This window comes from Oryzias latipes, chromosome 7 (assembly GCF_002234675.1).
Source record: "Oryzias latipes chromosome 7, ASM223467v1".
NCBI lineage: Eukaryota > Metazoa > Chordata > Actinopteri > Beloniformes > Adrianichthyidae > Oryzias > Oryzias latipes.
The window spans coordinates 20340603-20359761 of record NC_019865.2 but is presented as its reverse complement, the minus strand read 5'-3'; the positions used below and the strand labels follow the sequence as shown (position 1 = coordinate 20359761).

The 19159-nt window shown below is 38.4% G+C and overlaps 3 protein-coding genes across 4 annotated transcripts; 1 reads left to right on the top strand and 2 right to left on the bottom strand.

The window, feature by feature from the left end:
* Positions 1–221: 221 nt before the first annotated feature.
* LOC101166718 (NEDD8-activating enzyme E1 catalytic subunit) lies at positions 222–6404 on the bottom strand. 2 transcript variants are annotated; one of them, XM_023956758.1, is made up of 18 exons: positions 6283–6404; positions 6141–6179; positions 4976–5126; positions 4815–4895; positions 4636–4718; positions 4379–4459; positions 4237–4280; positions 4081–4145; positions 3804–3959; positions 1774–1876; positions 1593–1703; positions 1441–1494; positions 1248–1284; positions 1091–1172; positions 876–976; positions 726–789; positions 551–605; positions 222–465 (listed from the first exon to the last, which is right to left on the bottom strand). In XM_023956758.1, the coding sequence occupies exons 1-18, from the start codon at positions 6300–6302 to the stop codon at positions 377–379; spliced, it is 1416 nt and encodes a 471-aa protein (XP_023812526.1). In that variant the 5' UTR covers positions 6303–6404; the 3' UTR covers positions 222–376. The 2 variants fall into 2 exon arrangements, with proteins under 2 accessions (XP_023812526.1, XP_023812527.1); XM_023956759.1 differs by having other exon boundaries at positions 5003–5126; positions 6283–6403.
* A 715-nt stretch (positions 6405–7119) lies between these two features.
* Positions 7120–10135, top strand: arl6ip5 (ADP ribosylation factor like GTPase 6 interacting protein 5). The gene is made up of 3 exons (XM_004070831.4): positions 7120–7376; positions 7937–8154; positions 8971–10135. The coding sequence occupies exons 1-3, from the start codon at positions 7195–7197 to the stop codon at positions 9144–9146; spliced, it is 576 nt and encodes a 191-aa protein (XP_004070879.1). The 5' UTR covers positions 7120–7194; the 3' UTR covers positions 9147–10135.
* A 1634-nt stretch (positions 10136–11769) lies between these two features.
* On the bottom strand, positions 11770–15985 carry lmod3 (leiomodin 3). The gene is made up of 3 exons (XM_011477441.3): positions 15576–15985; positions 13857–15452; positions 11770–13731 (listed from the first exon to the last, which is right to left on the bottom strand). The coding sequence occupies exons 1-3, from the start codon at positions 15861–15863 to the stop codon at positions 13684–13686; spliced, it is 1932 nt and encodes a 643-aa protein (XP_011475743.1). The 5' UTR covers positions 15864–15985; the 3' UTR covers positions 11770–13683.
* Positions 15986–19159: the final 3174 nt, after the last annotated feature.

The following is a 19159-nucleotide window of genomic DNA, read 5'->3' as shown; positions in this document are numbered from 1 at the left end:
ATAGTTGCACAGAGGGGCTCCTTGGTTTCTTGATCTCTACAGTATCCATTTAAGACCACTTGGGTTTCCTAAAGATGAATTAAAGTACAGCAATTACTTTTGCATAAAAATTGATGATGATAATAAAACCTTGTTAGAGCTGAGAGCATGTTGTTTAATAATCAGGACACGTCAACAACGTGAATCAGCGGAGAGAGAAAAAACAGCGGTATACAAATAAAAAAAGTGCGATTAAATGATTTAATGGGTATACATCACATTTTACTATTGAGGAGTTAAGCATCTTATTTACATCATAACATCAAATGTTCTACAGAAACATAAACATCCAAGTCATTCTATCATCCAGTCTGTGGATCGCTGCTGGTCATTTTGCTCAAGCGGTGAAGTTGAGTTTGAAGAGAACGGTCTGCGGCGTGGTGACGTCGGCTACGGCTAGTTCCTGGCCGTCTGACAAGCCCAGCTCTGTGGCAGAAAAGGACACAACTTCTTCTACATTGTGCTCTAAGACTTGAAACAAGCGAGAATACCGTGAGAAGAAATGTATTACCTTTTAAAGTTTTGCAGAGGTTTGGTCTGGTGCGTTCTTCAATAGATTTTATAGACTAGAATATTAAAAAAAAAATATATATATATATATATATATATATATATATATAAATACATTTTTATTGTAGCTTGTAAAAAACTCCTTGTGATGCATTCATGGAAGCTGGATTCCCTACCTGCAGATACAAAGTCTTATTCTTTCCTTCCAGAACTGTGGTGATGGCCGGAGATTTCATTTGGCTGTAACAATAAAAATGTGCAATTTTGAGCTGACTCTGATTTTCTTTTTCTTTTTTTTAAAAAAAAATTCACATTGCAGTACTTACAGGGAAGAGTTCTCCGTCAAGTACTCCAAAATCTCCTGTAACTTGGCAGAGGGCGGGAACTGCAAATCTTGAGGTACTTGACTGCACGCTGTACAGTTTTCCTGTAAATTGAGAATCATTCTAGATCACAACAGTTAATTCTGGCAGGACCAAAATAAAAGTATAAATAAAGGACGTCTGTACAAATTAAAAAAAATTAAAAAAATCAAACTAACCTTTCGCTCAGCTTCAAAAGCATGGGTGTACAGTCCATCCACGTCATTGAAGACCAGGTAATTATTTAAGGGAATATAAGCACTGGACAGAAAAAACTGTAATGTTACAAAACATTTGATACCTTTACGAAACAAAAAACTGGTTTTAACGACTAACCTGGTTGCAATTTTAAAAACCTCAGTTGCACAGGCAGCTGTGAAGAACAGAAGTCGAAGTGAAATAAGCCACCTTACTACATACATGTTGAAGCAACGGGCACAAAGTATGACCGTAATGACAATCCTTTCCCTTAGAAAAGAGGTTATTTGGATCAGAGTTTTTTCTTTATTTGTAAGTATTTTAACTATACCAGCAATAACAGCATTCGTTGATGCTACAGCAGGAATGATCCTCTTCACAACTCCTGCAAAGAAATTATTCAATATACATTAATAAAAAAATGGGGAGGAAAAACAAACATCTGAAGCACACACAATCATTTTAATAATTTCCTAAACTTACCTTGAGTGAGTCTGTAGGTCACGCCTGGGATGCTAAACTCCGCTGCTCTTTCCTGGGATCTTTCAAACACCCACTGGATATGCTCTGGATTATCACCGTCCAAACTTGTGTCTGTGTGAGGATGAGAGTCAGGTGCTCCGTTCTGACAGTCCTGTGTCAGGATGTGAACGTCTGAGCCTACCTCCAAACGGCGTCTCTTTGGGCCACTGTAGAATGCGGACATATTCGATGCAGTGCTCCGGCAGCCTGGGCATCGAGGCAATGGTGCACATCGGGAAATTTATCTGTGGATGCCAAAAGAGAGTTGACAAGGACGTATATTTTGGACACTTAACTGTTACGATAGGACAAATGCATCCGCTTTATTGCTTTTAAGAGGATAAAAATAATTGTATCTATTTACAAAGCCTTAGAGCTAATGAATTACTATGTCAAAGGAACAGAAACCGTTTAATAACTTCATCACTATTTCATAACAAAAACTAAACTGCGTCAGATTTTGAGTAAACCTTAGAGCTTTGATATGTGTGATGTGATGAAGCAGCAGGAGCCGCAGTGTCGCAGTTACCCCCCCCCCGCCAAACACCAAATCAACAACTAACTACTATCTAACTAGTTAGCAGTATATATAGCTGTAACTATATAGGTGTTGTAGAATGAGTATGTGTACGTGTGTAGGAGGAAGGAGTGCGTGCCGCGCCAGAGTGAGTGAGAACGCGCACAAATGTTGGGAGATGCGTGCGCGTTCATGTTTGTTGTTACGAAGTGAAGGAGAACAGCAAAAAAAAGGTTTCCCCCCAGATGAAAAAGGTGATTGATTCTTTATTCACCCGCTCTGGAGTAGAGCTGTGACTGTGGGGGATCTTGATCACCGCGGTGATGAAGAAGGCAGGAGTCGTGTGTCGGGACTCTTGCGACCCCCCCAAACACAAAATCCTCGGCGGGCAGCGTTGCGCACTCAAGAACGCACACAGTTTGTAATGGAAATGAATACAATGAAAATTTCCCCAGAAGCCCTTGAAGTTTGAACACAGGACTCGCAGAAAAAGTAAATTATTAGCAAAAATTAATGTGTTTTTTATAGTTCAAATCATGCACCTTATGCAGAACTTTCACAAAAAAAAAGAGGAACGTGCGGTGACGGGGATCATCTCATCACCGCGGTGATGCGGTCATCGTCACACCCCTAGTAAACTTACCACCTTATTGGTTTATTAAAAGAGGGAGGATAAGAATTGGCAACCGCTAGTCATCTGACGATTTATCATAATCTGGAAATACCATTATATATATATATATATATAGAAATAGGGTCAGTGTGGACTTTTAGCGTGCTAAAAAATAGCATCAGCAATGACCTTACAGAAGCAACTGTTGCTTTTCTGTTGAAGGGTAAAACCTTATTTGAAATCATCAATTATGTCTTAAAAAAATCCTTTCAAGGCACAAAACCGACCAAAACAATTGCTTCTCTTTTTCCTAAGTGCAGTGACACTTCCAGGCTGCTTAGAGCCACTAATCCGCTTTGTTTGCATGGTTTGAAGTTGTGAAAGAAATCCAGAAAAATGACAGAAAACAAACTTGAGAGCCCGTCGACTCGGAAGTCATGAAAGACCCAAACGGGCTTTAAACCAACACCTTCCCGGTGTGACCCAATGTAGGGTCAGCTTCATCTGTTCACCTTGATTGTTCATAAGATTCAGCACAGGACTCAAAGACTTCTACAAGATAAAGCATTTTACTTTTAATACAGAAGGTGGTAGCATAGATCAGGTCTGTCAACATTACCCTGAGGAAACCACTTTACATCCTTTGCAAAAGTACAAGTCCTGGTTAATGAAAGCTATTATTGCAGCACAAACACCTCATGGACGGCACATTGCAGACACTAAGTGCGCTCAGCTGTGAACCATAAACATAAAAAATCTGTCACTCTTTTCTCTAGATGGCAGATAGTTTACAGTTATGAACAAGGACTATTTTATTTTATATTCATGTTAAAAACCAGCTGTCAGTCCTGATGGGAGAAGAAAAAAAAAAATCCAATAATCTCTAGCTGTCCACCACAGATGAGACACATGCTCACACACAGGACAAAACAGCAGTTAGGTCCTGCACCGCATCACATTCCCTGTCCTGCATCATCAGAACAATGGCAGTACACACGACTGACCTTCACAGTGACATCCCAACAGCCTTTTTGTGTCGTACCTGTGGCGGGTACAGCTCCAGCGTGCAGTCGATACACGCCGTCATGCCCGGAAGAATGACTCGAGCATTTCCCTTAAAGCCTTCCGTCCCCCCATCAATGAGAGGGATGATGGAGCTGGGATCCAGGACTCCTTCATCATAGCTCAGGATGGATATCTAGAGCAGAAGACCCACCTTAACTCCTTGTAGAAAAGGAGTGGCTCCATTTTGTTTTTTGTTTTTCCTTTGATAAACAAAGTTCTATCACATAAAATGGATCCTATACTTAGTGTTTTACCAGCATGCCGTTCATCCAACGTCTGGCAATGATGGAGTCCAGTCCACAGACAATTATGTGGAACTCTGCAAATGAACAACAAGTACCTTCAAATTAAAAGAACCTCTCACAGATTTCCTTTTGTAAATTCCACCAAAGTAAAAAGAACATGCTTACGGCGGTAAAAGGAGTCATCAAAATCTTGTATTTTTTTGAAGTGACTGTATGCCTCTCTTAAGGAAGAAAAAAAACCTATATATTCCATATTTACCAGAACAAAGTTTTTCTTTTTAACTCTAAAGAGGCCTGTGAAGGATACGGGAGTACTTTGCATCCTGGGATACGACTGTTGATGAACTCAGCAGCTACCTCTGCTTTTGGTCTTCCAACATCATTGGGCCTAAAAGAAACATCCCAGGACTGATTAGACAATCACATTTTAAAACAAGTTTCAAGACAAATGACGCAGAATCTTTTTTTTTTTTTTTAAAGGAACAACAAAGTTGTTTTTAAACCATTTGTCTTTGCGACAAGTAAAATCTCACAGAACTTTTAAGTATGGATGTGAAAACCAACCTGAAAAGAAACTGCCTGTTGAGGTTCGACACATCAATAATATCCATGTCGACAACGTCAATCAGGCGAAACCCAGATAGAGCCTAAAAAAAACAAAAAAGCTCTTTAGAGACTCAAAACCAACATATCCGTTCTAACTTTAGGTAGACTGATTATTTTGGACTGCAGTTATGAAATACCAGATTTTTAAGAAGTTCACAACCGAGCCCTCCTGCCCCAATCACCAGGATCTTGCAGGTCTCCAACAAAAACTGTAAAGACTGAAAGGACGTGTGTTGATGAGTTCAAACAATTCAGGTAAAAGCTAATAAAAAAGTAGAATTTAGTGAAAAGCACAAACAGCATCATTGAAGCAACTCTGCTTCACCTCAGGGCTCGGCTCAAAGTCGGGATGGGTAAACGGCCCCGGACGTTCCAGAAATTTCCTGACGTGATTCCAGCGACCATCCCAGCTGCAACCGCTGATCCTGTGCCCGCCATCAACAGCCATTCTAGACACAACACGGCAGACAACTATGCAGTTCTCTTCGTAACATATTAATAGTTTAAATGCACATTTAAATTAAATACTACAAAAGACAGGAAGTCTTTGTTTTAAAAATTGAGTTAAATCACTCTCGGGTTATTTTTTTAAGCCAAACTTTTGTAACATTAAAAGCTTTTCCATACGTTTTCCTTTCTGTCTTTGGCACTGTAAATTTATGCTCTATTCAAGAACTTTTCAAACAATAAAAAAAGATAACAAGGGATATAAATGAATCTCATCTTCACGTTCCTGAACGCAACCCTAGGAGTTTTGTTTTATTGATTCCAAATAACCCATTTTTTTTACTCTCTTGATTTTCGTATTCTACCATTTTTGTCAATTAAAGTACTTCTGTAAATATATTTAGAATAAATATATTAATTTTTTTTAAAAGCGTTACAAAATAATTTGTACGTAGAATTGAGAACATTGAGTGTCAGTTTGCAAGGATAAAATATGATTAGACTTATGTAGTCTGCAATGTCAGTAAATCAGAACATTGCTGTAAATGCTATGAAGGGGGTTTTAATGTCATGTTTGATTAATGACTGCATGTTTTCACAGCTAAAAGGAGCTCTCATTGCACTGTAATTACACCCATAGTCTTTTTCAATGACTCAGTGCGTCACTAAGATATTACCTTTTCCATATTTATTCTTAAAATGTAGTTAAAGAACCATTATTAGTCATTTGGCTGGTTTTAATGTTATTAAAAACCATCCTTTCTGCTGGGTGATTTATGCAAGAGCTGCAATGGCTTCTGTCTTTTCTATTGCAATGTAGTGTTTATTAAATGTAAGCTAATGATTAAAGTAGCTGCTAAAGCTAGCAAACCTTTTATTTTATTTTTTTAGATTTAGCTAGCGAACCTCCTGTTGGCTTATATTAATATTAGCAGGTCTGCCGGCCGTTAACGAAGCAGCGCGAGCCTGGCTGCTGCTCTGTGCTGCGAGCATTTTTTTTAGCACTCGTCACTAACTTGTCAGTCAGGTCTTCTATTCGCCTTCTTTTCTTCTCCCTGAAAGAAGACAGTAAAACAGCATTCTTAGCGCTTCCATATCACGCCCGAAGTCCACGGTTTGCCCACTAGAATATATTTTTTCCATCCATTTAAGACTTACGGCTCCTCGGCATCCGCCATACTTTCACGGTCCCATGTCCTCGATTCCTGCTGCTGCGTTCACGGGAGTCAGAAACGGCTGGGAGACCGCAGCCGTTTCTCAAAACCAACCGAAACTGAAATGGTCGATTCCTTAAAATCAAACCATATTACATTTTATTAAGAACTCTGCTCTTTTTTTTTTTTTTCATCCGTAAACTTCATGGAAAATAAACTTGGAACTGGAACTTCAAAATATAAGTAACTTGCAGCTTTTTGATAACCCCTAAGTTATAGATTATTTAAAGGTTGTTTACATTAATTGTAATATTGTTGAATTATTTTTACAACTGCCACAATACTGTAAACCTCAAGTGTTTTTTCAATAAAAAAAATGAAACACAAAAGGCAGCAGATGGAGCTCCAATCTGATGTTAACTTACTCCGGTGGGGTAAACGATTTCCGAATGAAAAGACAGCTTTTAGAAATGGTACATTCATTTGAAAGTATGCATCTTTCAATTGAATCACACTAATGACAAATATAATTATATGTTAAGCAACGTGTGATGTTATGTCATCCAAAAGTCAGCCTGGCACTAATTTTTCGGCAAAACAGTCGTACATTTCTAAAATATAATTTTAACATTACATTTTTAAAGGTGTTTTTGAAATAATTATTCTCAAAACACAAACATTTTTTATTTGTCTCTCTTAACTGTCATCACAGTGACCTTATGCGAATCCAGCTGCGCAAGTTTAGTGCTCCACAAGTAAAGAAAACCGACAGAGACGAAGCATCTCTTCGGATCTCGCGAGAGTGTGAATTCCCGTTTGACCTGTTTTCCCACACCAGACCAAGAAATCAGCTGACCTGTCAAAACATTACGCAGCGCATGGTGGCGTGGCTATTTTCTGACCGTTTGGTGACAACATGGCAACCAAGATGGAGCTGGCGCCTCTCCGACAATGGGATGACTTCTTCCCTGGAGTGGACCGATTTGCGAAACCAGACTTTAGCGATCTAGCGAAGTGGAACAACAGAATGATCAGTAACTTAATGTATTACCAAACTAACTACTTCGCCGCGGCCCTGGTGGTTTTCTTGATTGTTGGGTAAGTCCTGGCTGCAGTTACGCAGGCAAAGTTAGCATCTGTGACTCTGTCCACACCCTTACATGTTTATGTAAAGCTGCTTCCGCTAAACTGTATTTTTCCTTTCTAGAATTATATTAATGGTAATATTTTAGTGGCCTTCAACGTATGTTTCATTGTTATATAACTTTAGTTATCTTATTTTAGGAAACTTGTAGCAACGTAGATTTGCTTAATGCTACAAAATACTAGCTAACCACAGGAAATGGTTTAAAAAATACCAAATTAGGGATATTGACGTTGGCATTGACTTTACTGTAAAAAGAAAAATAATAATAATTCTGAACGTAGGACTTAAAGGTAGTTTCCATTTCTGCTTTAATAACAATAGCACTTTGGGGTGTAAGTTATGACTACGTGAGTAGGCCTTGTGGGTAATCTTCTATCCATTTCCGGTTTACAGAAAAAGCATAGTACGGTGGTGCTCTAGTTGCTTTAAACCTGCAGGTTGTGCTGTTTTGTTAAATTTAAAACCATAACTAATCTTACAATTGTCTTTTCCACTATTTTTCTTTGTTCAGGTTCCTAAATCCCTTTGGCCTGTTTCTAGGAGGAACTGTGGTGACTCTGGTCTTTGCAGGGTCTGTTTGGGCTGGAGAGAACAAGGCCTTCATCAAAAGCTTCAAAAGGAAGAACCCAACTCTATTTGTCATCTGTGTCATGGTCACAAGTTATTTTCTGCTGTCTCTGTGTGGAGGTGTCATGATCTTCATCTTTGGGATCACTTTCCCGTTGCTCTGTAAGTCTAAATAGTTGTTTTTCCTTGCACAGTATTTCCCTTTTTTAATATATATAAGGCCAGCAATATTAGTTATTTGTTGTCCGTTTTTTTTTTTTTTTTTTTTTTTTTTTAATGAACGGCTTTCTAATTCATCAAAAATGTTTTCTTGTATAACTAGTTCTGTTGGATCAAGCGAAAACATCTTTACGTTCAACACCATGGTTTATTATGGTTTTATCTTTTCTATTTTAACTTTTGCTCACTTTCAAAACCCCACGTTGCACCAAAGCTCAGTGTTATCCCACAAAAACTATTGGGAATATTGATGTGAAGGAGCAAAGTTTTCCCGAAGGTTTGATCATCCAGCCATGACTGAACAGCATGTTCAGCATCAGCCGTTGTGACACATTTTAAAACACAGTTAGCAATGCCAGACAGCTGTCGAACTTGTGCATTAGCACCTTCTATTTGAAGGCATGAAAAGTTACCATAAGTGTTTGCAACAGATGTAGCAGCCCCAACACTGCGGCAAGCAGATGAAGCAATGATGCCACAAATCAGGCCTGCCCTATCGCGCCTGTGTTGATTGGTTGCTATGGGGGGTTGACTTGGACCAGATTTGCTGGTTGATGTCATGCATTCAGCATCTGCCCACCATGGAAATCAAATAAATAAATAAATGAAGCATGCACCGCTCCCTCAGACACATACTGCTGCGTGAAGTGTCACAAGCATTGTATTTGGATTTGTTATTTTGTGTTTTAACCATGTTTTTGTGTTTTGTTTTTTTTCCCCTGGTACAATAAAAGCTTTCTGTTCTTCTTCTTCCTGTAGTAATCATGATCCATGCCTCTCTGAGGCTGCGCAACATAAAGAACAAGCTGGAGAACAAGATTGAAGGAGTTGGCTTGAAGAAGACCCCCATGGGCATCATCATGGATCTCCTGGATCAGCAGGAGGAAAAAATGAACAAGATTCAGGACTTTATCGAAAGTAAACTCAAGGAATAATGCTTTAGCCTTGAGAATGTTGAGTATTTACCATCATCCAGAATGGATTAAGAGTCTGATCCCGCAAATCACCATTTAGATAGAAAACGTTATTGAAAATCTACTTTTCCACTTTTTATAATCATATCAGTTTGGTTTATAAACTCATGCCACTTTGCCAGTTCACAATATGTAACTTTTTAAATGGTTGTGCAATCTTTGTACAGTGAGGATGACAGGCACGTTGCGCTGAAAGTCATTAAAACTTCCTTTGTCCCCCCAAAAAAACCTTTAAATCCAAGTCATTGCTGTTTTTTGTAACACTCCATTTACTTTTACATTTAAAAATTCACGAGCATGATGCATTTTTTCTGAAGCACAACTTCTTCTGTAAGGGTATTCTACCTCGGAAATGAACACGCTTAGTGTTATGGCTATTTTAGGCATTGAAACTGCTGATTTGACAGCCATACCTACATTTCAGTTTCATTAGGAAAAAAAATGGATTTGCAATCTTTTTTTTTGTTTTGTTTACATATTTGGTTAGATGGTTTGACTGTGTGTGGGTTTTCTGTCATCATTTTGTGCATAGAGCTCCTAGTTATCTGGAACCCCTCCACCCCAAATGGTTACAGCTATGCAATGTTCAAAAGTTAATGGCAAATACAGCTTTGTTTAAATATGAAGCAATGATATGCACATATTTGTTTTACTCTGTAAACTGGCAGCAACACTGAAAGTAACGTTGTTCTAAAGAAAAAATCCTGTATTAAACCAAATTATGTATAACAGAAATGTAAAGTGTTGATTAAAAACTGCTCCAATTTCTTTTTTATTTTATTTTGACAGATGCGTCCAGTGTTTCTTTTCTTGCAGCAGTCTATGCATGTGACATACACAAGTAGCAAATCTATTAGAAAATCTTTACATGTGTTGTCATTTTATGTATGTTTTTCATTCCCGAAACATGTATTAACTGGAAGCCAAATAAAGCAGTCTAAAAAAAATTAATCTGGTATGATTGTTGTTGCACGTTACATTTCTTGGTTAAGTCTCCCATACATACACTACTCCCAATAAGTTAGGGATATACAGTTGAAACCAGACGTTTACATACACCACATGAAAACATGTTATTTGTTCACACCGTCAGACACAAAATAAAAGTAAAGTTTTGCTGTTTTAGTTCAATTACAACTATTTATATATGCAAAATGTCAGAATGAGACTAGGGTTTTTTTAGAACAGTTTTTATTACTTTGATCAAAGTCAAAAGTTTACATACATTTCATTAGTATTTGGTACTCATGCCTTCAAACTGCAGTACTTGGGTCAAACGTCTTGGATGTCCTTCCACAAGCTTCTCACAAGATTTGGTAGGAATTTTGGCCCATTCCTCCAGACAGAACTGGTGTAACTTAGTCAAGTTTGTAGGTCCCCCTTGCATGTACCCCCCTTTTCATTTCTGACCATAAATGTTTAATAGGATTTACATCTGGGCTCTGTGATGGCCACTCTAAAACATCGACTTTGTTATCCTTAAGCCACTTTGTAACCAGTTTGACTGTATGCTTTGTGTCATTGTTCATTTGGAAGATCCATTTGCGCCCAAGCTTCAACTTTCAGCCTGATAGTCTTCAGATTTTGCTTCCATATTTCCACATTCTGTTTTGGAAACAAAGATGGGAGGGGTCCCATCTTTGTGGGATTGTCCTTTGTTTGCTGTTTTTAACAATTTCCGCTTTTTATGACTGTTTTGTCTGCTTTTATGTTAAGCGCTTTGTGTTTTTAACTGAAATGAAAGGCGCTATATAGATAAAAAAAGTTTGAGTTTGAGTTTGAGTACATACAGAACTTGTTTTACCGTTGATAATGACACATTCTTACCATCTTCAGCCAGCATCTTCACAACATCTTTTGCCTTCGTCCTTGGGTTGTTCTGGACATATTGGACCAAAGTATGTTCATCTCTGGGACACAGAACCCATCTCTTTCCTGAGCTATATGATGGCTGGACGTTCCCATGATGTTTATACTTGTATATAATTGTCTGAACATATGAACGTGGCACCTTCGGGCATCTGGAAATTGCACCCAAGGATGAGCCAGACTTTTGCAAATCCACAATTGTCTTTGTAATATCTTGACTGATTTCTTTTGACTGTCTCATGATGTTTTACAAACAAGCAAGTGTGTTTCAAATGTGCCCTAATAGCTATCCACAGGTGTTTCTAATTAAGTCAAATGCTGTCAATAAACGTATCAGAAGCTTCCAAAGAGATGACATCATCATCTGGGGTTTCCCAAATTGTTTAAAGGCATAGTGATCTTAGCGAATGTAAACTTTTGTCTTTGATGAAAGTAAAAAAAAAGGGTTTAAATAAACCCTAGTCGAATTATTCTGACATTTAGCAAATAGAAATAATTTTGTCAATTCTAATTGACCTACATCGGGAAACGTTTACTTTTCTTTAATGTCTGATGGTGAGAAAAAAAAGCATATATGTGTTTTTATGTGGTCCATGTAAACTTTGGGTTTCAACTGTGGTTATTTATATAAGTGCTTTCCTATTTGGTCTGAATATTATTAAAATATGTAAAATTTCGCTATTATTTTACTAATAATATATGAGAAGAAATGCCATTTTCATCAGTTTGACATTTATTACCCCGTTAAGCAAGACAATAATAACAATAGCCCTCAAAAAAAAAGTTTACCATGGCAACAGCGAGTATTTCCACCATTTGCTGCATTGAAGTGTCGTCTCACGCTCCTCACTGGACTCATGATGTTGTTCTGAGGCAATGTCTTCCACTTTTCATCACGTGCAACATGCAGCTCTGCCAGGACACTTGTGAGGTACGATCATCCAGTCTCTTCTACAGATGCAGACCATGTGAGACACTCCAAATTCATGAAGTTGACCTGTGACACTCCTGGCACGATGTGGTGGAGCATTGACAGTTTCATGGAAACCGTCAACTTTCCATGAACAGAAAGTTGACCGTTTGCTGGTGGACCTGGAGGCTAATGATGGGTTATATGATGTCTCTGAGGTAAGAAGATGCAGTGACTTGGCCATCTACAAAAAGCACTGCGCTGACTGGTGAGGCCTGTCCTCCACCAAAATGAATCCTAGAGACCATGTTGACCTCGGTGTATTGCTGACCTTGCCTTTTTTAGCAACAAAATCATTTAGCAATCACTTCTGTGCAAGGTGATCCGACACTCAATATTGAACAGAACGGTAGGGTAGACCATGCTGCATTGTTCAGGTCACACAGTCTTGGGCCCACAGCAAACGTTCACGGTATTGTCTTGGTGTTAGTGGTGTCACCTGCAACGGTTGTCTGGCATTCAGGTCAAAGCAGTGGAGTTGACTGTGAATGGTTTGTCTGGAAACCCTAGTACCCCTCACGTCTGATAAATGAGCCTGCAGCTGTGTGGCATTTGCAAAACCATGTTTGAGGGCACAGGTCCTTAAGTGTTGCCAGTAGATCTGTGTCTTCATGCAACTCTGCTGATAATACTTTGAGACACACCAAGTTTATGTGCGACATCTTACTTCCACCTACCAACCCGGAGGTGTACTCTGGCTAGGTGGCGTTGCCCACCCATGAAGAGACATTGTGTGTTCATGGCTGTCTGAAAGATGAAAGATGAACTTGGAATGACTTACTGGCAAAATCAACGTTGAAACAAAATGAAAACATTTTTCTTTTAGAATTTCTTGGTTGTGGCGCCAATAATTAAGACACACTATAACAGTGAGATCATTATGTGGAAAACACAACAGGAGGTGTGAATGTCACCCCAATAAAATTGCCTCCCTGTCCTAAAAAAAATCAGTCGACAAATACTCTGTGTGCAACATCCACTGAGTTTTTTCACAATAGCCCTAATGTTTTGTGAGTAGTGTATTTCCTGTTTAGTTGTAGAAGGCAGGTACCATCAGGTGAATGGCAACAAACAAACAGGGCAAGTCCTAAAATCTCTCACAGGACCACGAGACAAACAAAAATAGTAAATAAATTCAGTAGATTTACTTAGAATTAATGTGTTGTATTTTTCACTTGTGTCACCAAAAATACTAGGGCTAAGCAAATATTTAGAAAAAATCCATCCAGAGCACATTAGTATTTCAAGCTAATGCTTAAACTGACACATTGTATTTAGAATATTAAAAAAAGTGTGTATGGTCAATGGCTTCACAAAACTTAGTAACCTACAATGAAAAAATAACTTTTTAGACAACAAAATTACAAAATCTGTTCCATATGTCTTAGCCATTATAAAATGATCTTTTCAGTAAACATATTAGTCAATAGTCTGTTTTTAAAAGACGCTAAAATAAGGTTTGTACCTTAATTTGAATACTCTGTAAAGATTTTATCCACCTTTGCCTTTTTATAATAAGAACTTTAGTGGAACAGCAACCAACCTGTCTCTTCATTTGTCATGATTTCAAAAGTTGATCAGAGTTTTTTTATACATTTAGTGTGACTGATACCAAACGCCTAACACCTATGTGAGAAAAAAAACAGGTCAAGCCGAGTTTCAGAAGAAACTTGTTTCACTTGATTCCAGCTCTTTAGGGAGTGGCACCTGCAAGAGAACGCACAGGTCACTTGACTGTCTATAGAAGCATGCACTGTTACACCTCAGTGATAAGAACTTAAAGGCAAAAAATTAGACTACTGCTTTCACAGCAATAGTTCCTGGGTACTCACAGCTTTGAGATATGCCACGTTGCTCTTTTTGATCTCATCAAGAAGTTGATCACGAGGTGTGAGATCAACCTTTGGAGGAACCCGTCTGCGAGGGACAGGCTTCAAAGTCTTTATCATATTGCTAAGATTGGCTTTTTCGTCCAACATTCCTTCAGATGCCGTGTCCCTCACTTTAGGTGTTTTTCTCAGTTGGAAACTTGGCCGCTCCGGTCCTCTGTCATTCTTTGGGTCCAGCTCCAGAAATGGATCACGTTTTTTCGGGGTTCTCTTTAACTGGACATCTCTTAATGGGTTTGATGGTTCAGTACTGGGCTGTTTGGGAATGCTATTGTGCTTAGGTTTCTTCTGTGTCTCTGCCTTCTCTGCCTGATGTTGCATTTGTGGAAAACAGTTAAGGTCTGATGAAGGTGGGACCAATCCATGTTCCTGTAGGAGTTCCAGCGGGGGCACATATCCAAGCATCTCTAGTAACCCAGGAGGGAGATTGAGGCTGTTTTCATACATCTGCATCACTTGTTTCTGCTCTTTTAGCTGCTGCTGTCTCTGCTCCTCTTTCCTCAGCTGCCTGTGGCGATCAAGATTCCTGGTTAAGATGTTGGTCACCACCATGCGAGGCCCTGCCTGTTCAAAGTGATAGCCCATCTTCAGAAGGGTGCTGTTTGCTTTTAGCAGGCGAGAGATCTCCATCTCTGCATGGTGGCCCAGCATGTGCCTCTGGTTGTGAAAGCGAAGCTCTGTGAGAGTCTCATTGAACTGGAGGCAGCGGATGATGGCCACAATCCCCTTCCCAGTAATAAAATTGGACTCGATGTTCAACGTCGTGATGCTGCGATTCTCCCTCAACATGTTAGCCAGGCTGAAAGCAAGGTTTTCGTCAACTCCCGTGTTGGCAATACTAAAGGTTTTCACAAATTTGTTTCTCTTCAAAGCATTGACGTAGTCCAGGAGCATCTCTTTGGGAATGTTTTCAATGTTGTTGAGGTTTACCTCGGTGACAGACGGGTTGTTGTTGCGGATCTTGTCAAGAGTTGATTCCAAGTTGGTTTCATTTCCTGAAGGTCTGGATGTCATTTTGATGTTATTCAGTGCCAGCTTTGGAATTTTTAATTTGTTTACTTTTATTGGTTCTCTTTCTGGAAGTTTATCACAAGCCTCCTTTATTTCTGGCTCCTGCTGGGGCTTCTTGGGATTCAAATGGTCTAAAGTACAACTTGTTTCTTTGTCTTCACTCCCCTCTAAGTCTGGTAAAGACTGAATTTCCAGTGTACTTTTTCCTGCAACACCACTTTCTGTGATATCAACAGGACTTTCATGCATCACCGGTCTTGTCTCCTGCAGCTGCTGCGTCTCTGCTTTTTCAAGATTTACTTTCTCTTGTAGATTCACCAGTTTCTCATTTGATACAATCACTTTGGCTTCCTCGTTGTTCTCATCGTCTTCCTCAATAATTTCCTCAATAATTTCCTCTATAATTTCCATTCCCTCTGGACAATCCACAGCATCGTCTTCTATGATTTCCTCTATGACTTCGTAGACATACTTCACATCTTCGTTTTCTTTAATTTCCTTTTTTTCAGCTTCAGCTTGTAAAGTTTTCTTTGAAAAAAGTGAGTATTAAGTTAATAAAAGTGATCTGAACTCATTGGATTCTGATTGAATAATTGTTTTGATACTGCAAATTTAAAACACAAACAATTCTTAAAGAGCTTTACTTCTTACCTCACTGGGCAGCAGTGTAGCAGGCACCCGTTCCTCCTCAAGCATACGTTTGGACTCCTTCTCCCAGTAAAGATAATCAACCAGAGATCTGTGGTCAAATGTCCCTGTCGGAGTCTTTTCCGTCTGGTCCTTTTGTCTCTGCCCCACAGGAACGCTCTCATCTGGTGCGATAAGGACGTCCATCTCACTCTGGAGCTCCTTAAGCTCCTCTGGTGAGAGCATTGCAAGAATTTCATCTTCATTGATTTCTTCCACGTCAAGATCACTAAGGTCTACACTGTTAGACATGGCTGCACATACAAAATCTCTTTCTTATCAAGAGGATAGACTTCTAAATGATCTGAAGGAGAAGACAACGCAAACTGAGAAGGTTCTGACTTTGGCTTCGGCTGCAACTGTTTGCCTCATGAGAGTCTAAAATTAAACTGTGCAAACGTTTTTCCGGCTGGACCAACCAGTGTGATCTTTTGGGATGACAGCTGCTCCAGGCAAAAGGAAAGTTTGCTATTGACACCAGCAGGTGAACCATTTTCATGGGCCTGCTGTGTGGGTGCCACTGAGGTTAAAGGCTCCTCAGAGATTTATCTACACGCAACCTATAGGGTGCTGTGTAACAACAAATAACAAGCTGAATTTAGTTTTTCCAAGATTTTATGGTTCACCAACAAATTGTATTCCTTTTTGAAAAGTAGCTATCTAAGAAAAGCCTAAAAATTGATCTCATGAAGAAAATTCTTTTTTTTTATTAACATAGATATGAAAAAAATGTCATAAATTAGCTAATATTAAAAGCTAGCATTTGTTGTGCAGCTGTTGTAGCCTGCATCTCACTCTATCTGCAATGTGATTGTAGGTAAAACAAAACTGCTGACCTATGTGTTAAAGGGTAAACAAAATTACATGGTCATTTATAAACAATGGAAAGGACTGTTATGCATGACTAAAAGAGATTTTGGTAGTTTTGTATCAGCAAAAATGTGTTTTCATGTCACTAGATTACTCAAAAATAATGTACATATGTATGTCTCATGACTTTTTAAACACTTCTTGGTCACTAGATGAGGAAAGTTCTACATATGGTTGACTAAATTAGAATTTGGCACTTGACTGACCTTAATCAAATATAATAATTCACCAACTGTTAGTAAAAAGCAAAAGATTTAACAATAGCAGACATAAGGGTTACATAGTAACCCACTTTTTTTTAACTTAAGTTTTATTTTTCATTTTTCTAAACAAGATGTAACACAAATGTACATGACATCAAACAAAATAAGTCTTACAAACAAAGAGAACAAGAGTAAAAAAAAACAAGTGAGGCAGAAAAAAAAAAAGCAAGGAGAAAAATAAGACACGACAGCTACCATTCCAGAAATGTAAACAGGTCATACAATGGCCAGTGAGTTTTTATGTACAGTCCATCTGTCCTATTTTCCCTTAAAATTTCCTTCTCTCAATCTTAAAACAAAAGTCATCTTTTCCATAATATAGATCTCCTCCACTATGTCAGTCCAGTCTGTGAGGGTTGGCGGTTCTGGCTTAAACCATCTTCTGGTTATTGCTTTCCTTGCTGAAATTAGGAATATTTTCACCAAATACTGATCTTAAGGAATGATTGTTTCAGAAATTTTACCCAGATGTAATACTGCCTGAGTGAAGGGGATTGTATAGCGTAGAGCGTTTGTCTAAACATGATGAATGGAATGCCAAAATTGTCCTATTTGCGAACAGCTCCAGAAGATATGAGAATGATTTGCATTTACTGTGTCACACTGTCTCCCACACGTCTGTGGATCTGCTGATTGTTTGCTTTTAATTGAAGGTGTAATAAAGAAGCGCATGAGATTTTCCCATGTGATAGAAGACTGGGTTGATGCACATTTTGAATACCATTCTTTCTCCGAAATAGTGATGGACATTTCCTTTTCCCACTTTTCTTTAACATATATAGTTGTGTTTTTCTGACATGAAATGAGGCTGTGGTACAGTTTAGAAATGATTTTGGATGTTTTATGCTCGTACGCTTCAATTATTGCCTCTAAGACTGGATTTTCTTTGCTCCCCTCTTCTGATCTAATTGCTTTGTTAAAAATATTCCCTCATCTGGAGGTATCGAAAAAAACATGATTAGTGAATCCAAATTTCACCTTTAAGTCCTGGAAGTCCCTCATCTTGTTCTTTTTTGTGATTGTGGCAAAGGCTGTAACCCCCTTGTTGCTCCACTCCTTAAATGTGGAATCGTCTTTTGCCGGTTTGAAATCAGTAGTAACCCACATTTAATAGATTTTTTAAATGATATGAGTATTTTTGGTTGGATAGTAGCAACTTTTGTGCAAAGTTGTTTCTACTGGTTTTAATGTGGAGCAGCAATTTCCCACCAGGAGTACACCTACTTAGCCTAGGGGTACTCTTGTGCAGAGTAATGTGGAAAACTGTCTATATTTGATTGTTTTACAAGATTTTTTTTGTTTATTGTTGGTGTGTTCATGACAGATCACAATGAGGCAGCAAATGTGGTCAAAGACAAAAGTACAGAGGGAACAAGTAAGGTACCTTTGACTAATGAGAAAGGGTGGCAGTTTAACCCTTGTGCTATCCAGGCATTTTAACATTGGGAGTTGGGTCATCTAGACCCACTAGACAGTGCTCTGAACTTTTTTTTCTTCAATGATTTGTGATCTTCACTGGTGTCCATGGATTACATGAAATCTTTCCACCTTTTTCCACCTTTGTCATGGTAGGGAGAACACGTCAATGCAAGGGTGGGGTCATCTAAGATAGCACAAGGGTTAAAAAAAAAAAGAAACAAGTGCAATCAAACTAGGAATAGTATCAAAGTACATACCAACAGTCTGTTTTATGTGTTACTCTACTGAAAGGTTACACTCCTAATAATCTTAGAACTGCTAAGACTCCATAGTTCTCAGTTCTGGTTTGTCGGGTCATCTGTTGTTACCTTTTTGGTTCCTTTTTCGGTTCAAGGTATTATGGTTAAAATTAGTTGTGTTTCAGTTGAGTTGTTTATGCTGTTTATGTTTTTTCATAAAAGTTTAAGTTCCTACAACAAGCTTGGTCTCCCGTGTTTTCTGTCTTAGTTATTACATATGCACATGTGTATATTTTAAGCCAAGTAAGTTAAGGTAAGTAAAAAAATATATTTTTACAAGAAATAAAACTTGGTAATAAGTAGGATACATATTGAAAAAGCAATCGACCACTGGGAGTAAGAGCCAAAATGGCAAGTTTTTATTGTTTGAAGCTGTTATGTGAAAGACTTCATTGCTTGAAAAAGTGCCAACATATATATTTAAAAAACAGATAAAGTCAATGTTAGAAGGCATTTTCATTTATAGTTTTAAATACAAATGAATGATAAATATCTATCCATTTAGATAAAAGAACTGGACTATTTTGTATCGCCACAAAATCATTTGAATATTAAATGTATCAATTCGTGGACCATGTATCGAGATGCGGATTGAAATGAGAATAAACAGTCATCTACATTAAAGATCACCTGATCCATCTGTGTGAATTAAGTAAAAATCAGGGAGAGGTAGTGATTCATTAATGCTCTTGACGTT